This window comes from Theropithecus gelada, chromosome 16, assembly GCF_003255815.1.
Source record: "Theropithecus gelada isolate Dixy chromosome 16, Tgel_1.0, whole genome shotgun sequence".
NCBI lineage: Eukaryota > Metazoa > Chordata > Mammalia > Primates > Cercopithecidae > Theropithecus > Theropithecus gelada.
This window is the reverse complement of record NC_037684.1, coordinates 60,387,825-60,406,864: the sequence shown is the minus strand read 5'-3', so window position 1 is coordinate 60,406,864 and position 19,040 is coordinate 60,387,825. Positions and strand designations below refer to the sequence as shown.

At 43.3% G+C, this 19,040-nt stretch overlaps 1 protein-coding gene across 1 annotated transcript in view; it reads left to right on the top strand.

Moving 5' to 3' along the window:
* Positions 1 to 19,040, top strand: part of ZZEF1 (zinc finger ZZ-type and EF-hand domain containing 1) — a 143,076-nt gene that overhangs the window by 57,194 nt on the left and 66,842 nt on the right. Inside the window, exons 17-26 of the mRNA XM_025362949.1 lie at positions 3,633 to 3,700; positions 4,663 to 4,777; positions 8,082 to 8,241; positions 9,137 to 9,258; positions 9,367 to 9,489; positions 10,696 to 10,862; positions 10,947 to 11,028; positions 11,769 to 11,970; positions 13,360 to 13,508; positions 15,206 to 15,446. Coding sequence (XP_025218734.1) covers positions 3,633 to 3,700; positions 4,663 to 4,777; positions 8,082 to 8,241; positions 9,137 to 9,258; positions 9,367 to 9,489; positions 10,696 to 10,862; positions 10,947 to 11,028; positions 11,769 to 11,970; positions 13,360 to 13,508; positions 15,206 to 15,446 — 1,429 coding nt within the window. The remainder of the gene's footprint in view (positions 1 to 3,632; positions 3,701 to 4,662; positions 4,778 to 8,081; positions 8,242 to 9,136; positions 9,259 to 9,366; positions 9,490 to 10,695; positions 10,863 to 10,946; positions 11,029 to 11,768; positions 11,971 to 13,359; positions 13,509 to 15,205; positions 15,447 to 19,040) is intronic.

The window sequence follows — 19,040 nt, the reverse complement described above, 5'->3', positions numbered from 1 at the left end:
GATATCTAAGGACATGGCACTCAGAGTGGGATGACACATATTCCCAATCTGTGTTTCATGATCTGATGTCTCACAAAGTGACAGTGTAGTCTCCTTCATCTTTGTGACTTGCCTACAACCATCCTTTCTTTTCAACATTTTAACTTTGTATTATAGGCAAATTCAAAACAAATACCAAAGCCAACTGAATAGCATAGTGAATACCCCTGTCCCCCAAATGTACCTGTCACCTAGCTTCAACAGTCATAAACTCTCGCTAATCTTGTTTTATCTACAGTTTTATCTTGTTTTATCTCACCCCCGCTTTCCTCCTTTCCCCACTGGCCATTATTATTTCAAAGTAACTTACTGACATTTTATTCATAAATACTTCAGTATGTATCTGTAAAACTAGTACCACCAAGTTTTTTTGTGTGTTTGTTTTTTAGATAGGTTCTTGTTCTGTTGGTCAGGCTGGAGTGCGGTGGTGCAATCGCAGCTTACTGTGTTCTCTACCTCTCGGACTCAAGCAGTCCTCCCACCTCAGCCTCCCAAGTAGTTGGGACTACCGGTGCATGCCACAACGCCTGGCTAATTTTAGTATTTTTTGTAGAGATGGGTTTTACCATATTGCCCAGGCTGGTCTTGAAGCCCAAGGCTCAAGCGATCCACCCACCTCAGCCTCCCAAAGTGCTGGGATTACAGGCGTGAGCCACTCGCCGGGCCGGTATCACCAAGTATTATTCCTCAAATGGTTCTTGTCACTCTCCTAGACCACTTCTTCGTGTTCCTCAGACATTAGTACTCAAAGTGAAAAATGCCTTTAGTATCTGTAAGCTCTGTATTACCAAATGGAATATCCTATACAAAGATACAGGGTTTTAATTCTGTAGAAAGTATTTGTATATGAAAATAAGTATGATACATGAAAAAAATGTAAAACAAAACAAACATTTTTCTCTCTAGGCCATATCAAAAACACCTAGGTAGGGGAACTTCAGAGGTTCCTGTGTTACAATGATGGTAAAACGTAGGGAAATGTGAGTATACCAAGGGGATAAAATAGAGAAATGCGTACGAGAAAGCAAAATTACAGGAACCCCAATGAAATATAATTTTACCAGTCCAACAACATATAAACAAAATTATGGCCAAGTTGGATTTATGCTGGAAATACAGTGATGGTTCAGCAGTAGAAAATCTATAAATGAAATCAGAGAGGGGTAAAAAAAACATATCACTAAATGCAGAAAAAAATTTTTTTTTTTTTTTTTTTGAGATGGAGTCTTACTCTGTCGCCCAGGCTGGAGTGCAGTGGCGTGATCTCAGCTCACTGCAGGCTCCGCCCTCCAAGTTCAAGCAATTCTCCTGCCTCAGCCTCCCAAGTAGCTGGGATTACAGGCACCTGCCACCGCGCCCAGCTAATTTTTCGTATTTTTAGTAGAGACGGGGTTTCACCACCTTGGCCAGACTGGTCTTGAACTCCTGACCTTGTGATCCGCCTGCCTCGGCCTCCCAAAGTGCTGGGATTACAGGCATGAGCCACCGTGCCCGGCCCAAACATTTTTTAGTAAGATTAAATTCTGATGATTAAAACAGTGAAACAATATGGTTTCATTAGCAAACTCAAAATAGAAGGAGACTCCTTTAATCTGGTAGAGGGCATGTGTCCAAAACCTACAATAAGCAGTGTATTTGGTGGTGGATCACTGGAAGCATTCCTTTGAAAATGCGGAATAAGACAAGAATGCTCACTCTCATTGCTTCTCTTTGAGGGCCTCGCTAGTGCTATAGGACAAGGGAAAGAAGTGTTACTAGAAAGAATAAAACATTTATTTGTTTTGATGTGATTATAGATTACTTTTTGTCTGTGTAGTCAAACAACTAATATAATTATTTAAAAGAATTTTACAAAGGAAACTAGATATAGCATTTTAAAAAGGCATTTCTAACGCGGCAGCCAGTGAGCAAACATAAGAAAAGTGGTCTGTGGGATGCACAAAGGCCTATAGAAATAAGGGACGGAAGCTGGGCATGGTGGCACACGCCTGTAGTCCTAGTGGCTCGGGAGGTTGAAGCAGGAGAATCGCTTGAACCCAGGAGGTGGAGGTTGTGGTGAACTGAGATCACACCACTGCACTTCAGCCTGGGCAACAGAGTGAGATTCCGTCTCAAAAAAAAAAAAGCAAAGAAATAAGGGAACGAACAAAAGAAGCATAAAATGTGCTCCCTGATGGCAAAGGGCTGCAGTCTAACTGGGGACACTGCCACAAGGAAAAACTGATTCCATATGCAAGAGGAGAATCATGTTGAGGCTAAGTGATTGAGGAAGGTTTCAGAGAAGAGGGCGTGTATCTGTTTGTGTAATTCCAGCTGCATATAAAATTTACATACCAGCTTGAGGAGTCGCTTCTCACATTGTGAGTTGCATAACCTTTGACAGCATCAGCTGACCTGACCCGCTGGACTGTGGGTGGGTCTCTATCCTGCTTGTTTGGTGCGAGAATTTACCAGGTAGCTGAGCAAATGAGTAATTTCCTAGCACGTGTCCTACGCAGAAAATAGAAACAGGACATACGACTTTTTGAATGACATTAGTGTCTTCTCATGCTGAGAAGTTAAATAGCACTGCCAACCTTTTATATAGTGCTAAGCAATTCTCTTTCCATCAGGCACTTCCTCAATATCTTCTGATACCATACCCTTAAGAGATGTGATTGCTCTTGGGATGGCATGTCCAATGGCAAAAAGTATCTATCAGCCAGGCGTGGTGGCTCATGCCTGTAATCCCAGCACTTTGGGAGGCAGAGGTGGGTGGATCACCTGAGGTCAGGAGTTCGAGACCAGCCTGGCCCACATAGCGAAACCCCATCTCTACTGAAAATACAAAAATTAGCCAGGCGTGGTAGTGGGCTCCTATAATCCTAGATGCTTGGGAGGCTGAGGCAGGAGAATTGCTTGAAGCCGGAAGGCAGAAGTTGCAGTGAGCTGAGATCATGCCACTACACTCCAGCCCGGGCAACAAGAGCGAAATTCTGTCTCCAAAAAAAAAAAAAAAAAAAGTATATTTCTTTTTGAGGTCGTTTCCCTAAGCAGGAATCTTGAACCTCCTGTTGACTTTGGCAGTGAGCCAAGTGCACCTACCACCTTGTGTTTAGATGGTTGGTTCTCTCCATCTTAGCACTTGAGCAGGTTTTAGTGGGGTGCCGTGAGGCAGTTGGCTGGCCTGGCATTCCTCATACTTGGGAACAGTGGGGTGATGTTTCATTGCTGCTCTAGGTCTCTGGAATATCATGGACTAGATTTTCTTTTCTTTTTTTTTTTTTGTTGAGACGGAGTCTCGCTCTGTCGCCCAGGCTGGAGTGCAGTGGCCGGATCTCAGCTCACTGCAAGCTCCGCCTCCCGGGTTCACGCCATTCTCCTGCCTCAGCCTCCCGAGTAGCTGGGACTACAGGCGCCCACCACCTCGCCCGGCTGGTTTTTTGTACTTTTTAGTAGAGACGGGGTTTCACCGTGTTAGCCAGGATGGTCTCGATCTCCTGACCTTGTGATTCGCCCGTCTCGGCCTCCCAAAGTGCTGGGATTACAGGCTTGAGCCACCGCGCCCGGCCAGACTAGATTTTCTGAATGTACATTTTCTGGTTTTCTAGAAGAATGTCACCGAGCAGGAGCACAAGCAGTCCCTGCAGCTCACTTTCCGTTCACTGTGCACGTATTTTAGGTAAGTTGGTCGTTCTTTTTAATTGTCAGATAACTCAAATCTTTGCAAAGTTGTTTTCTTGAGCTCGCCCTTTTATGTACCTTCGGAGTAGTACTTCCTTCCACCCAGTTAGAAAGCCGAGTTTCTGTGGGCGACCCAAATAGTAGTAAACTAATAATCTTGTTGACAGCCCAATCCAGTTCCCATCCGTTTTAAGACAATTTCAAATTGAGCCCGTTGAGGGTCTTTTTGAACACTTCAGTTTCTGAGTGATGTTTAACAACAAAAACTGAAGCCAAAGGAATGTAGGGTCCTGTATTCGTGTCTACGTTAAAACCAGCTACAGACGCCCAGAGTGATAGTTTGCAGAAGGAAGCGTGCTGGGAGGGGAGGGCTTCGAAATTTTTGCCTGTTGCAGTTACTGGTATGAAGCTTCGTGACTAGAGGTAGGCTTTACTACCTGTAGGCTTCATTACTAGAGGTATCGACTCTTGAAGGAGGAAGGGAACTAGTATCCTGAGCGACTGCCTGCAAGTCAGACTATACCTGGTATGGATGCCAGACTTAGAGGACTGTCTGTTTAAATGTGCTCGGAATCAAGTGGCAAGGATGCTGAAAGGGCCTGGGGCTGTCCTGTGAAAACATATGAAGACACAAGGAACGTTTAGCCAGGACTTTCAAGCTAGCAGTCGTGAGATGAGCTGTATTTCATATTGGTGGCCAAGGTGATTTATTCATCAGCCTTCTGCCTCAGGATCTCTTCCAGGACTGGAGGGTTTGTGAGTCTGTGCTAATGGAAGCACATGTGGACGGACAGCGGCACAGCCCCAGCTGGGTCCGCAGCCTGTATTCCCGACCCAAACTCCTCCCGTCCCATGGAACTGACACTGAAACCTTTCTGCGCTCTGTTTTGGAAACTTTTAAGACAGTATAAAAATCTTTCTCCTGAAGCCAGGTGTCAGGACTAATTTGTATCCTTTCAGTGACAAGGATCCAGGCGGCCTCCTGCTTTTACCTGAGAAGAACGACCTGGCCAAGATGAACATCAGTGAAGTCCTGGCGGTCATGGACACTCTCCTGTCTGTTGCTGCTCGAGAGGTATCCGATGGCTGTCTCACTATTTTCTTTGTCTCATGCTTGTGGGGGCATGTGACGTGGCAGTCTCTTGTGTCCCCCTTTGCCTCTTTGTAGTATTAATGTACATTGTTGTGGTTTTTTCTGTTGGTGTTGTTTTGCGATAGGGTCTTGCTCTGTCACCCAGGCTGGGGTGCCGTGGCACAATCACAGCTCACTGCAGCTTCCACTTCCCAGGCCATGTGATCCTCCCACCTCAGTCTCCCAAGTAGCTGGGACCACAGGCACACGCCACCATGCCTAGCTAATTTTTAAATTATCTGTAGAGACGAGGTCTCTCTATGTTGCCCAGGCTGGTCTTGGACTCCTGGGATCAAGAAATCCTCCCACTTTGGCCTCCCAAAGTGCTGAGATTACAGGTGTGAGCCACTGTGCCTGGCATGAATGTACTTTGTTACTTGACCCTTACAAATGATCACAAAGGTTTCCCAGCCAGCCCTTGCAAATGAGTGAGGCGTGTTACGGTTCTTGGTAGTCAGCAAACAATAAAAACACAGAAGTGCTCGATAATGCTTACTGTGGAAAAAGAGGAATGGATTTGTATCAAGTCCCCTTGTAGTGGTTGTCAGTGAGCCCAAAACATAGTTATGTGTTAGTGGTGTGAATTTTCAGGAAGACTACTTGGACTTTAAAAAAGAAATTCAGGGCCAGTCACAGTGTCTCACGCCTGTAATCCCAGCACTTTGGGAGGCCAAGGCGGGCTGATCACCTGAAGTTGGGAGTTCAAGACCAGCCTGACCAACATGGAGAAATACAAAAATACAAAATTAGCTGGGCTAATTTAATTAATTACAAATTAGTTCCCTTTCTACTAAAAATATAAAATTAGCTGGGCGTGGTGGCTCATGCCTGTAATCCCAGCTACTCGGGAGGCTTAGGCAGGAGAACTGCTTGAACCCGGTAGGTGGAGGTTGTGGTGAGTCTAGATCACACCATTGCACTCCAGCCTGGGCAACAAGAGCGAAACTCTGTCTCAAAAAAAGAAATTCAGATTTCTTAGCAATTTCGTGGACTAATCAAATCTGAAAGTATATTATCTTTTTTCTGTGTTAATGATTTTTTAAATTTGCCTTTTTTAAAAAAATATAAGAGATTTTCTTTCTTAAAATGTAGTTTATGCTCCAGATGGATCAGTCACTTGGGATATTTGACAGAAAAAAGATTTCTAGATCCCACCCTAAACTACTGATTCAGAAATCTCTAGGGATAGGGCATAAGAACCTGCATTTTTCTAAGCACCCCGAGAGATTCTAAAGTGATAGCACCCCCGTACTAGGAGACCAAGAACTACCTCTTTGGGCTAAACGTGGGAACCAGAGAGTTGGAGGAGGGTTCGTGGCGCACTAGCCCAAACCACATCCTTGAGGTGTCTAATGATGTGGACTTGAAGGTGGCTTTTCTTTTGTGGCTGATAACTTGTATCTTTTGACTGAACTTAGTGTCTTTAAATCTCTCACATTTTTGCGGGTGCCTTACTGTTTTGAGTTGCTGTTAGAGCCATGATTTCATTCATTCCCAGCTGCCTGGCGTGCTGGGCCATCAGCAGGTATCCCCCCTAGTTCACTGATGGGGACCTCAGAGCGCTTGTAGGTTGCTTGTAGGTTATCATGTGCCAAGGTTGCTGTTACACTGACCACTGTTTAGATCTAGTATTAATTTAGATCTAGGGTAACATTGACTTCATAAGCCTCAACTTTGTTTTTAATCAAAAACTATGCTCTGCTTTTTGCTGTCACATTAATTTTCTCTTACTTCTGCTTTCTGGCTTATTCCCAGACTCTTCTGCCCATCTCTGAGTCTTCCTTAAAAAACTCGCTTCAGTCTACAGCTCATCAGTATGTGTTCTCGGCCCCAGTTAGCCATGGCTCATTCTAATCTCCGTCCTTATTTCTACATTTCCCATACCTTCCCTTTCTTCTGGAGCTCGTCCACATTCTACCTGTTTCTCAGATCCCTGAAGCCTGAACTAAGCTCTCCCCCTCAGCAGTCTTTCTTCTGTAGTTACATCATCAGTGCCATTGGGCAGAAAACTTCAGTCTTCTCCCCTGGTTCTCACAGGCATCGAGGCTGCCCCGCGTGTGAGGAGTGGGTAGGCGCTAGAGTCAGGACTGAAACCAGGGCTGTTTGACTCAGAGCCTTGTCCTCTTTCCACTAGGGAAGATAGGCCAGATTCATTTTAAGATGTACATGGAGAAATGAGATAGCATTTGCCCAAGAGAATTTCGCATAATTGTATACCATTTGGAGATCAGATGTGTGCCTTTTCTTCTCTTTCACTTACCTGTGGTACAAAAGAAGTTACAGATATCATTGAACCTCCTTACTAGAGATGCAGCTATTAATGTGTTTCCCTGAATTATCTTTCAGTAAAACACATTTATAGTTATACTAAAGAGTTAGGGTTCAATTAGGAAAAAAAAATTAAAGGTGATCAGAAGTGTACCTAGTCTGAAATTTTTCTCATGAATCTGTCAAATTCAACAAATATCCACTGAATGCCTGCTGTGTGCTAGGCCCTGTGCTAGGAACAGGGGATACGGTGATGTAAGAAAAGCACAGTCTTGAGGAGCAAATATATAATCAGGTAGTTGTAACAGTGCAGCAAGGGTCTTTTTTAAGGACTAGACATTCCCAGTATCTCTGAATCCATTTCTCTCCATCCACATACCTTTTCATGGCTCACTGGCTTCCTCCCTTGCCAGACATAACCATCATCCTGAAGTTTGTGTTCACCATTTCCTTGTTCTTCTTTCTACTTACTCCTACACAGCGCATCTGTATCGCCTGGGTTTTACCTGTAATGGAATCATATAGTGTACAGTCTTCCGTGTCTGGAGGTCAGATAACCCTTCAAAGAAACTTTTGAGAACAAAGGTGATGGTTAGAGAGCCATAGAGGCATGAATGATTATTTTTTTAAGGTGGGAGCGGTTTAACTGAAGGCTTGAGGGAAGGAGCCGGAGAAAGGAGATTTTAAGATGTAAGAGAAAGAAGAGATACCCAGTGGGGTAAGGTTCCTGAGGTGGCAGAAGGAGATGTCATGTGGAATAAAAAACCTTTGTAAAGGTTCCGAAAAGCTGGAGGGAAAGAGGGGAGTTTTCATAATACCATCTTTCTTGGTCACTGCTGGGTTGAAAGCTGTGTCGTGACTGTTTTCATAGCTATAGTTTGTTGTTGCTGGTGACAGCTGCTGCTTTAGAGGATGCCCTTGGCTATGCTCTGTGAATGGCTTTGTCATGAACGCTTTCTGTTTGTCTCCTCCCTTGTAGTGCGAGCTGTTAATGCTCAGTGGGGCCCCCGGGGAGGTTGGCTCTGTGCTCTTCTCCCTGTTCTGGTCCGTCCAAGGCAGCCTGCTATCCTGGTGCTACCTGCAGCTGAAGAGCACGGACTCTGGAGCCAAAGATCTTGCCGTGGACCTTATTGAAAAATGTGAGTTTCAATATGAAATCCATGAAAACAGATGGTGCTTGGGTTTTGACTCTGAGTATGTTCTCTTCTTTAGTAACTCATGCATTGCGTGTGCATATGGTTTTCTTCTTTACAATTCAGATTCTTGGACTGGTTTGGTCTAATTAAAATAAAATTCAGCAGCATGTCTTTTTGTCCAGTTTCCTCTCTGAGCATGGTATGCCTAAGTATTTTTATTGTAGAATTAGATCATTTCACAGCCTAAACGCTGGTTTTGCAGTCATATAGCACTCTTACGTGACGTCTCATTCTTCGGGAGAGTCTATCCCTGTTTTAATCAGTCATCTAAAAATGAAAGTCTTGGAATTTTAAAAATCTAAGGTGTATGAGCATTGCTGTGACTTTTGCTGATTACTGAGAATAATTAGATTCATGTTCTGTAAACTCACAGAAAGTTATATGAAACCCAACAGGTGCTGACAAATTATACATGGAAAATTTAGTACCATCAAACTTGGTCCCAGCAGCTGTGACGAGAACACTTATATTGGGCCCTGCCACTTAGAGCTTGGCCTGTTAGATTGGTCCACCTAATGCACGGGCTCATTGTAAACAGAAGGAAAAGGCGAGGCTGACAGCTGGGTTAGTCAGGCATGTAATTTCACTTCTACGAGTGCTCCTCCACTTCATCAAAAGACCAAAAAAAAACTCCCTTTAAAAGTAGTCTTTTACTGAAATTCACACTGCTTCTTCCTCCCAGAGGAATGCTTTAGGATGACACTGTATGGCCTTGTGATCTTTGCTGTGGAATCTCCTCCACAGCGTCTGTAGTCCTCTTTATTCTTGTCCGTGGTGATAACTAGGCATGTGATATTTCTACTGCATAAAATATTAATTATGTTCTTTGTTTTGGCAGATGTGGGACAGTTTCTGGCAAGCATGAGAGTGATTTTGGAATCCCTTTTGTCACAATACAGTGGAAAAACCATAGTAGAAAGATTATGTAATTCAGTGTTTTCAATGGCAGCTCGTCAACTGGTAAGACAAACTGGCAGCTATTTGTAGTGAACCGGAAAGGGGTTGGGGATCTTCATCCCCAGGCCCAGCCAAAGGAGGACGCTGAGCACTTCATCCGTCTTCCATTAGGTGATCTTCCTGCTGGACTTCTGCCCTTTAGACATCCCACACTGCGTGCTCTTGCGAGAGTTCAGTGTCCTCACAGAACTCCTGAAGAAGCTCTGTAGTGGCCCCGAAGGAGGACTGAGGAAGGTAACTCGAGTTGGCACTTGAGCCGCCCTGTGTTTGCTCTCAGGAGTGATGGGACACACTTAGTGAAGTGGACGGCGGACTGTAGATAGGCACAGCTGAGCAGCTTCTAGAAGGCTCCCTTGATTTTATCAGTGGCCTTGCCAACAAGGGTAAATACCAGTCCAAGTTGATGTGGCCTGGTCAGCATTAGAAAGGAGACACAGACGAAAAGCTGTAGAGATGAATCTCATCATTTTATAGTTTATGAAGTTACATGAAAACCATTTAAGTGAATGAAAAAATTGAAGTCTAGAAGAGAAAATGTATGTTGTTATTTATTTATTTATTTATTTATTTATTTGAGACGGAGGCTTGCTGTGTCACCCATTCTGGAATGCAGTGGCGCAATCTCAGCTCACTGCAAGCTCCGCCTCCTGGGTTCACGCCGTTCTCCTGCCTCAGGCTCCCAAGTAGCTGGGACTACAGGCGCCCGCCACCACGCCCAGCTAATTTTTTTTGTATTTTTAGTAAAGACGGGGTTTCACCATGTTAGCCAGGATGGTCTCAATCTCCTGACCTCGTGATCCGCCCGCCTCGGCCTCCCAAAGTGCGGGGATTACAGGCGTGAGCCACCGCGCCCGGCTGAGAAAATGTATGTTGAAAGGCAAATTAGAAGGTTTTGTCTTTAGAAGACATTTCTCCCTTAATTTTGCATACATAACGTTTAATCACTGTCTTGTGTGAGCTTCATAACAACTTCGTGGCGGTAGAAAAGGCATTTATATTTAATAGGTAAAAAAGCAAAGACCCCCCCCGGGCCCCCCCCCCAAAAAAAGAAGGAGGGTAGGAGAAGAAGGGAGAGTGGATCCAGATTTGCCAGTGTCCCAAGTAGGAATGTGAGGTCTTCAGTCATTCAGTACTTTTTCCACTGGGAATTCACACTGGTAATGATCTGTAAAAAGTAGTTCTGTCGTAGTTAAAAGGTAAAAGCTGGTCACAGAGTTTTTGTAGTATCATAAAAGCACATCTGCTTTGCTGCATGATGGATGTATGTTGATCTGTCTGTGAAGATGGGAACGTCAGGTATGTCTTCGAGCCTGTGTACTGGTTTGTGCAGGGCTGTCAAAACCCCTTTGCCTGGAGCACTGATAGAGAAACAGTCTGCTGCGTGTGGATAGGTGTCGAGTGATAGAACCTTTTCTCCCCCCGGCTCATTTGTTATCATAGCTGGATGTTGAGACCTGGCAACAGGAACAGCCTGTGGTGTTACATACGTGGACTAAGGAATCTGCCCACAACTATGAAAATAATTGCCATGAGGCATCTGTCTTTGTTAGCCCAGGGGCAACCTATTTTGAGGTGGAATTTGATGACAGGTGTGAAACTGAAAAAAGGTAAGACCTCTATGTTCTTTTACCCCCAAGCGATAACAGGTCAACAATGAGAGAAGGAAGCTAATAGAGGTTATGCCTTCACAGGTATGATTATCTGGAATTTACCGACGCTAGAGGTCGGAAAACACGCTATGACACAAAAGTTGGCACTGATAAATGGCCCAAGGTGAGTGAGAGTCCCAGAAAGAGGTACCTACTGCTGCACCAACGCTTTTCCTTTTGTCGGCCTTCAGGGGGCAGTAGAGGTAAGGTCTTTGAAGGGAAGCATTTACGTTACACTTTTGTGAAAGAAAGGATTTGTATCGGAGTTTGACCAACTATAATCTGTCACCTGTTCTGTAAACATTGTTTTGGGGCACAGCCATGCCTGTTTATCGTTTATAGCTGCTTTGGCACTGCAGTGGCAGAGTTGAGTAGTTGCAGCAGACAGCCTTGCCTAGAGTAAATGAAGAACTTTCATACTTAACGGGAAGAGCTGGTGGGTCTAGGAGGATGGCCCAGACCTTGTGGTGGAAGCCAAGAGTCTGCCTCACGATTAGAGCTGCTTGAGCTCTTGGGCTGGAGGTTTAGTGCTGCCTCAGACTGTTGACCCTCTCTCCGTGGTCAGTGGTCTTGGCAGGAGCAGAGGCATGGAAATGTGACCACTGGCTGAGTAGGTAGTGGACAGACGGTCACCCCAGGTGTAAAAAGCTGAGTAGCAGTGTTCTGCCAACTCTCCTTCTTCATGGAGTGTGGCTATGAATTTTCTGTTTCCGTCACCCCTTTGTACATTTCTCCATTAGTCATTTTGGACGTGTGGAAATAGAGATCAATTTTAAATTGAGATGTTTCTAGTCATGAAGAACATGCTTATTTCTGAAGCACTCCTCTAATCTGTCTGACCACATGATTTCTGTTTGTCTCTAGAAAGTGACCTTCAAGGCCGGTCCTCGGTTGCAGTTCCTCTTTCACTCTGACAGCAGTCACAACGAATGGGGCTACAAATTCACTGTCACTGCCTACGGCCTGCCCGATGTTGCTGTGTCTTGGGGGCTGGATTTACAACTCCTTGTCTCCCGGCTGATGGGACGCCTAGCTTCGCAGTGCATGTCACTCAAGTCTGTGCATCGTAAGTCCACATCCCCGTTCCTTCCCTTCTCCTTGCAACCATGGTGAAGTGCAAGGTGCGTGCTTGCCCTCTTGTAGGTCATCTCCACTTAATGGCAGGGGGTTAATAATATTCCCTTTCAGTTTCCTTTAAACCAAAAGAATAAAGTGTCCACTCGACACCATTGTCATGAAGCTTTTTGCCTTAGACTTTGGAACATAGAACGAAGGATGCCATGGGTTCTCTGTCTGTGGAGGATAACAGCTTTTGTTTGGCAACATTGTCATTTTTTTGTAAGTAGGTGTAGGTATAGTCCAACCAAAAGGCAGGAATATAGAATAAGTTGATTGCATATCCTTTAAATATGTGAATATTTATGTAAATATATGTAGATACGTGAATATGAATTTTGTTTTAAAGTGATTCATTCAGGGCTGAGCAAGGTCGCTCATGCTGGTAATCCCAGCACTTTAGGAGGCCAAGTGGGAGGATTTCTTGATCCCAGGAGTTCAAAACCAACCTGGGTAGTGTAGTGAGATCCCTATCTGTACCAAAAAAATGTAACAAGTAGCTAGGTGTGGTGGCACATGCCTTTTGTCTCAGCTACTTGGGAGGCTGAGGCAGGAGGATCACTTAAGCCTGGGAGTTGGAGGCTGCAGTGAATTGTGATCATATTGCTGCACTCCAGTCGGGATAACAGAGAGAGACTGTCTCTTAAAACAAAAGGAAAAAGATGTGTTCAATTTAGTTAGTTATTTAATTATTCCAGGGAACAAGAAGTACAGAATAAAACTTTCTACTGTATTTTATTTCTTTATCATTTCTTGAGTTTTTCCAATTTTAGAAGTAAAATATAGAAAAATTACATAATGGAAAAAAAAACAAAGGAAAATAGAATCATCCTTAATCCTGACACTCAGAAGTAACTCATTTTCTTCTTTTCATATTTCTCCAAGAAAGAAAGAAATAACTATTAACATTTTTATTTCCACCTATTCTTTTCCCTATGCTCATTGTAAACACATCTATGCTGGATATTTATTATTTGCTACATAATTAAGTTTACAAATTGTGAATTTTTTTCCATAATTAAATGTTCCTGAATGGCCTCATATTACATGCCAGAAATGGTTCATACCCTATTTTCAGCTTACTATAAACAGATTAGTCATTGCAAAGGTTCCTTGTAACTGAAGTTGTTCCACAGAACAGCGGTATTGCAGGACTTGCTGGTTTAGCTTAATCTGTGATGTGTGTTTACAGAGTATCACAATTACATTCTGGTATGTGGGTAAATTTTCTCTTTTAATAGTATTCATGTTTTTGTTTTAACCTTTTCTTTCTCATTTCAGAGATTCTCAATATATTAAGGCAAAAATAGAACTCTCACGTGTCTTCTTTTCTTTCTAGAATTAGGAAGTAACATGGCTATACCTCAGGCAAAAATGGCATTAGTCCTAAGCTCCCCACTGTGGAAACCTGTCTTCAGGCATCAGATTTGTCCGGAGTTGGAATTAGAAGCAAGCTGGCCCACTCACCCACACCAGAATAGTAAGGAGGTATTTACTCTTCTATTCTCTTTCTCTTTAGACTGGAAACTGCCTAAAGAGTATTTATTACTTTAAGTTATAAACATGTGTGTTTCTATCTTACTACCCGTATTAAGCAGTTAGCTCCTTGAGGCCAGAAACTATACCTTGTTAATTTGTTAACACCACTGTGTCCCACAGGGGCCAGTGCACAATAGATGTTCAGAAATACTGAATGTGAGTCTTGGGTGAAATGTAGCAGGTGCTCAGTAAATCTCTGTTGGTGGAGTTATCAGGCAAACAATTGAGTGTACTTCTAGTGCCTGCTGAGCCAAGCTTTAGAGGAATGATTTGTGCTATATCTTTTGTTCTCCGTAGAATTACAGCACATGATTTAGGTGTATCATATTTTAAAAACTAAAAGGTTTGCCCTGTCTCTATTTTTCCCCTCTCCTTCCCTCTATTTCTGTATTCTACTTCTCTTCCTTCCCCTCCCTGCCCTGCCCTGCCCCACATTATTCAGTAGTTAATTGCCAAATCCAGTGGCTCTTCCTCAGCTTCTGTTCTCCTTGCCTCTGTTAAATTTGGCTCCTTCAGACCCTCTCTTCTTTGGATCCATGCTAGTCCACTGTCTTCTCTTACATCTGACTGCCCACCTGCTTCCTTCATTGAGTTTTCATATTCCTCCTTCCCTGAAGGGTAGGCTTTATTCAGGCTTTCTTCCCTTCCCCACAGCCCACCAAGACTTCATCCTCTCCACTTTCTTCTCCTGTCACATTGCGGCACTAATTCCTCATATCAGTCTCCAGGTCTGGTTTTCTCCCTGCTCCGAGTATCTGTTTCCATCTTCCTGTGAGGCATTTCCATTTAAATGTCCTGACTCCCCTTAACTCAGAAGTGTAAAACCAAAGACTGGTCACTTCTGTGATGGTCATTGTTTCCCCAGGCCTGAAGCCACTGCTCCCTAGCATCCCCTGTCCTCACCTGTCTCCCCATTCCTGTCCAGTCAGCCTGCAGGTCCTGTGGATTCTTCCTCATGATGTTCGTCTCTGTCCTTTCCTCTGTCTGCATCTTTATCCGGGCCCTCATTCGCACCTGCCTTATGACATTGGTACCTGCCAAGTTTTTTTTATAATCACTGCATTATCTTGTCATTCCACTGCCAAGCACCATTAATGGCTCCCCATTGCCCACAGGGTGAAGTCTAACTCCTCAATGTGACAGTCAAGGCTCTCTGCAGTCTCCTTTCACCTTACCTATCTGACTCTAGTTCCCATCACTCCCCAGCTGAGACTTCAGGCCAGGTCAGTCTCCCCACTGACTCGTAACCTCTGCTAATGGTTATGTTCCTCAGGGCCAAGTCTGCCAATCCTTCAGGGTCCAGGCCAAAGCCCATATCCTCCAGGAGGCTTTTCTTAATTCCTGTAACCTGCCAGGATCTCTCTCCTTTGAATTCTCAGCACTGGGTATCCCTTCTAGGCATTTGGCACTTGATAAGCTTTTGCTTTACGGGAATGCTAGTTCTAATGCTTTTAATGTTTTATTTATGTTTATCTTTTTTTTTTTTTTTAAACTCAGATCTCTGTCTGGTCTTCCTAAAATAGATTTAAGCTTCCAGAGAGTGTTCACTGTGTTTTGTACTTCTGCTTTGGCCTAGTAGTTTGCTCAACAAATTTTGTTTTTTGAATGAATGTGTTAAATGGGATGGATTTATTTTTTGTTTCCAGGTTAAGAACATTCCTGACGACCCCTGCCGCCATTTTCTTCTCGATTTTGCCCAGTCAGAGCCTGCTCAGAACTTCTGTGGGCCATATTCAGAACTTTTCAAAGGATTCATACAGGCATGTAGAAAACAGGCCCCAAAGACAGATATAGTTGCTGGTTCCACTATTGATCAAGCTGTGAACGCCACCTTTGCTGCTCTGGTGTATCGCACTCCAGATTTATATGAGAAGCTGCAAAAATATGGTAACTTTATTACAGGGAATGTTTTTGATCTGAAGGCTAATTGCTAAGTTTTAAGAAAGCCTATCTTAAGTGAACATTTAAAATATTTTAACATATAAACACATTTCTATAACTGTAAACATCATCTTGTTAGTCCTACTTTGCCTATTAAAAGATTCATGGCCAATTTACGGTTAGCAGATTGTAATGTGTGGCATCTAACTTTGAGTTGCAAAATTAGCAGGTAAATTATCTTTCTCCAGAATTCTCATGGAAAACTGCCGAGAAATTTAATGGAAAGAAACCTTCACTTGGGTCCTGGTCCCAGTGCAAAAAACTCAAAAGTTGTGCAGCTTCAGGTTAATGAGACAACCTTTCTGCACCTCAGTTTCTTTATCTGTAAAATTAGTTTAAGGTTGATTCGCTCTAACATTCTAAGAAATTCCGATTAAAATCACAAATGTTGAAGTTCTTGAATGTAGTAATAACCAAGGAGGAAGCTGTAAGTATTAACTGTTACTTTTAGCTAGCTTGCAGCGTCTTCGTAGCATCACCCTGCTGGGCTTCCTTTGCTGATAGCCTTGTCCTCACCATCTCTTTTCCTCGTGTCTCTTAAGGATGCCATCTCTGTATTTACCCTGCTACCCTGCCGCCTAGCAGGACCCACAAGGAGGGAGAGTCTCTCTCTACCTTCATACTTATTCAGGGGAAAAGTATTTCAAACCCTACCTAGAGATGAGGTATGGGTTTCCCTAAGCACCTGGCAGGGTGTGTGTTCTTTACACAGTGCAGGTGAAAAAAGCAAAAACAGAGCTTCCTTCCATTATAGTGGGTAATTGACTATTGCTCGTTTTGTTTTGTGTTTTGTTTTGTTTTGTTTTGTTTTATTTTATTTTTTGAGACGGCATCTCACTCTGTCACCCAGGCTGGAATGCAGTGGCGTGATCTTGACTCACCATAACCTCCACCTCCTGGGTTCAAGCAATTCTCCTGCCTCAGCCTCCTGAGTAGCTGGGATTACAGTCCCCCGTCACCACACCTGGCTAATTTTTGTATTTTTAATAGAGATGGGGTTTCGCCCTGTTGGCCAGGCTGGCCTCGAACTCCTGAGTTCAGGTGATCCACCCACCTCGGCCTCCCAAAGTGCTGGGTTTACAGACATGAGCTACTGCACCCAGCCTCATTTTGTTATTATTGATATTTTTATTCCTACCACCTTTATTGCTCAGTCCTTTGGATCTCACATTGCAGAATTTGTTTTCTGATTGTTAAAACATCTTGATTACATCCCCAAATCTTAGTATCGCCTTTAAAAAGCTGCTCAAATAAACAAAACTACATTGAGACATGAGTGATTTATGGAAACAAATCTCATATGGAAGAGTTTTTCTCTGCTGAGGAATCGAGGGGGTGATGTAACCTGTATGATCTTGTCGGGGGGAAAGACAATATGTATTTTTGTAATCAAATTATAATAAGAAAGCTGGATAGTCTTTTTACTTGAAGGAATTTTCAGTAGAGGGATAAAAGCCTGTGGGTTGAAAGCTGAGAAATGGAAGGCTACCTGCTGTGGGAAAATTCAGGCTGTGTTCAGATATCACAAACCTGTTTGCAGAGGAGAAAACACACAGTCAACTGTGGGAACTCTACAACTGTGGGAACTGGAACTGTCTTGCTGTGCGCAGGTTGTTTCTAGAACGCCTGCCATTGTTGGTTTGAAGGAGGCCAGGCTTGTCTTAGTTCTTTCTGTCTCGGCCTTAATGATACAGATATTGATGTAAATATTGTGTGTCTAAGGACTGTTTCTGAGTTAAGACTGAACTACTTTGAGAATGGTCTTTGTCTAGCAAATTTGCTCATCTTTGTCTAAAAATTGGTCACTCTTTGGGGTCAGAAAGGGTGGGGAGGAGTTTTTCAACTTGAATGTAAGCTGCTTGAGGGCAGGAACTTTGTCTGTTTTTCTCAGCATAGTATTCCCAGTGTCTGGTATAGCTTCAGGAAATACTTACTGCATTGTAACATAGATGCAAAAGAGAGCTTCACACTCTTCTAGTATATTATCTTTTGGGCTTTAGCTGAAGACAAGGGGCAAGCCTCATAGATCTTTCTTTAAAATTTTTTTTTGTTGGGCTGGGTGCAGTGGCTCACACCTGTAATCCCAGCACTTTGGGAGGCCAAGGCAGGCGGATCACCAGAGGTCAGGAGTTTGAGACCAGCCTGGCCAATATGATGAAACCTCATCTCTACTAAAAATACAAAAATTAGCCGGGCGTGGTGTCATGCGCCTGTAATTCCAGCTACTTGGGAGGCTGAGACAGGAGAATTGCTTGAATTGCTTGAACCCGGGAGGCAGAGGTTGCAGTGAGCCAAGATCGTGCCATTGCACTAGTCTGGGAAATGAGCAAAACTCTGTATCCAAAAAAAAAAAAAAATTGTTATTTTTCTAATTATTAAAAAAAAAACCTGTTTATGTAGAAACTTAAGTATAGAAAAGCTTAAAATAATTATTAACTACAGTCTCACCACTTAGAACCTTTATGAACATTTTTCTATTTACCTGGACTTTTATGTAGGTATATTCATATGTATGTATATCTGTATATATATGTATCGATACATGTTTTATTTTTTTGCTTGTTTTTAGAGATAGGGTCTTGCTTTCTTGCCTAGGCTGGAGTGCAGGGGCACAGTTGTAGCTCACTGTAACCTTGAATTCCTGTTCTAAAGTGATTTTCCTACCTCAGCCTCCCTAGTAGCTAGGACTACAGGTGCATGCCAGCGTGCCTGGACAATTTTTTATTTTTTGTAGAGACAGAGTCTTGCTATGTTGCCCGGGCTGGTGTCGTACTCCTGGCCTCGAGCGATCCACCTTTGGTCTCCCAAAGCACTGGACCTGGAGTTTGAGGCTGCAGTGAGCTATGATGCACTCCAGCCTGGGTGATAGAGTAAGACCCTATCTCTTAAAAAAATTTTAAAAATAAGAATAGTTTTATTGGCCGGGCGCGGTGGCTCAAGCCTGTAATCCCAGCACTTTGGGAGGCCGAGACGGGCGGATCACGAGGTCAGGAGATCGAGACCATCCTGGCTAACACGGTGAAACCCCGTCTCTACTAAAAAAAAAAAAAAATACAAAAAACTAGCCGGGCGAGGTGGTGGGCGCCTGTAGTCCCAGCTACTCGGGAGGCTGAGGCAGGAGAATGGCGTGAACCCGGGAGGGGGAGCTTGCAGTGAGCTGAGATCCATCCAGCCACTGCACTCCAGCCTGGGCGACAGAGCGAGATTCCGTCTCAAAAAAAAAAAAAAACAAAAACAAAGAATAGTTTTATTATTCTTATTCTTAGAATTATTCTATTCTTAGAATTCTATTCTATTCTATTCTTAGAATTATTATAGATTCTAAAATGCTGGGATTATAAGTGTGAGCTGCTGCACTTGGCTTCCATGTCTGAAATACATATACTCTCTTTAAATGAGATCATTTTGTTTATACTGTTTCATAACCTGCTTTTTTACTTACTATACCATGAACTTTCTTCCTTATCAATAATTACTTTTTACTCATTGTTAATATTTAAAAATCTTTACTTTTAGTATTTTTTTTTTTTTTTTTTTTTG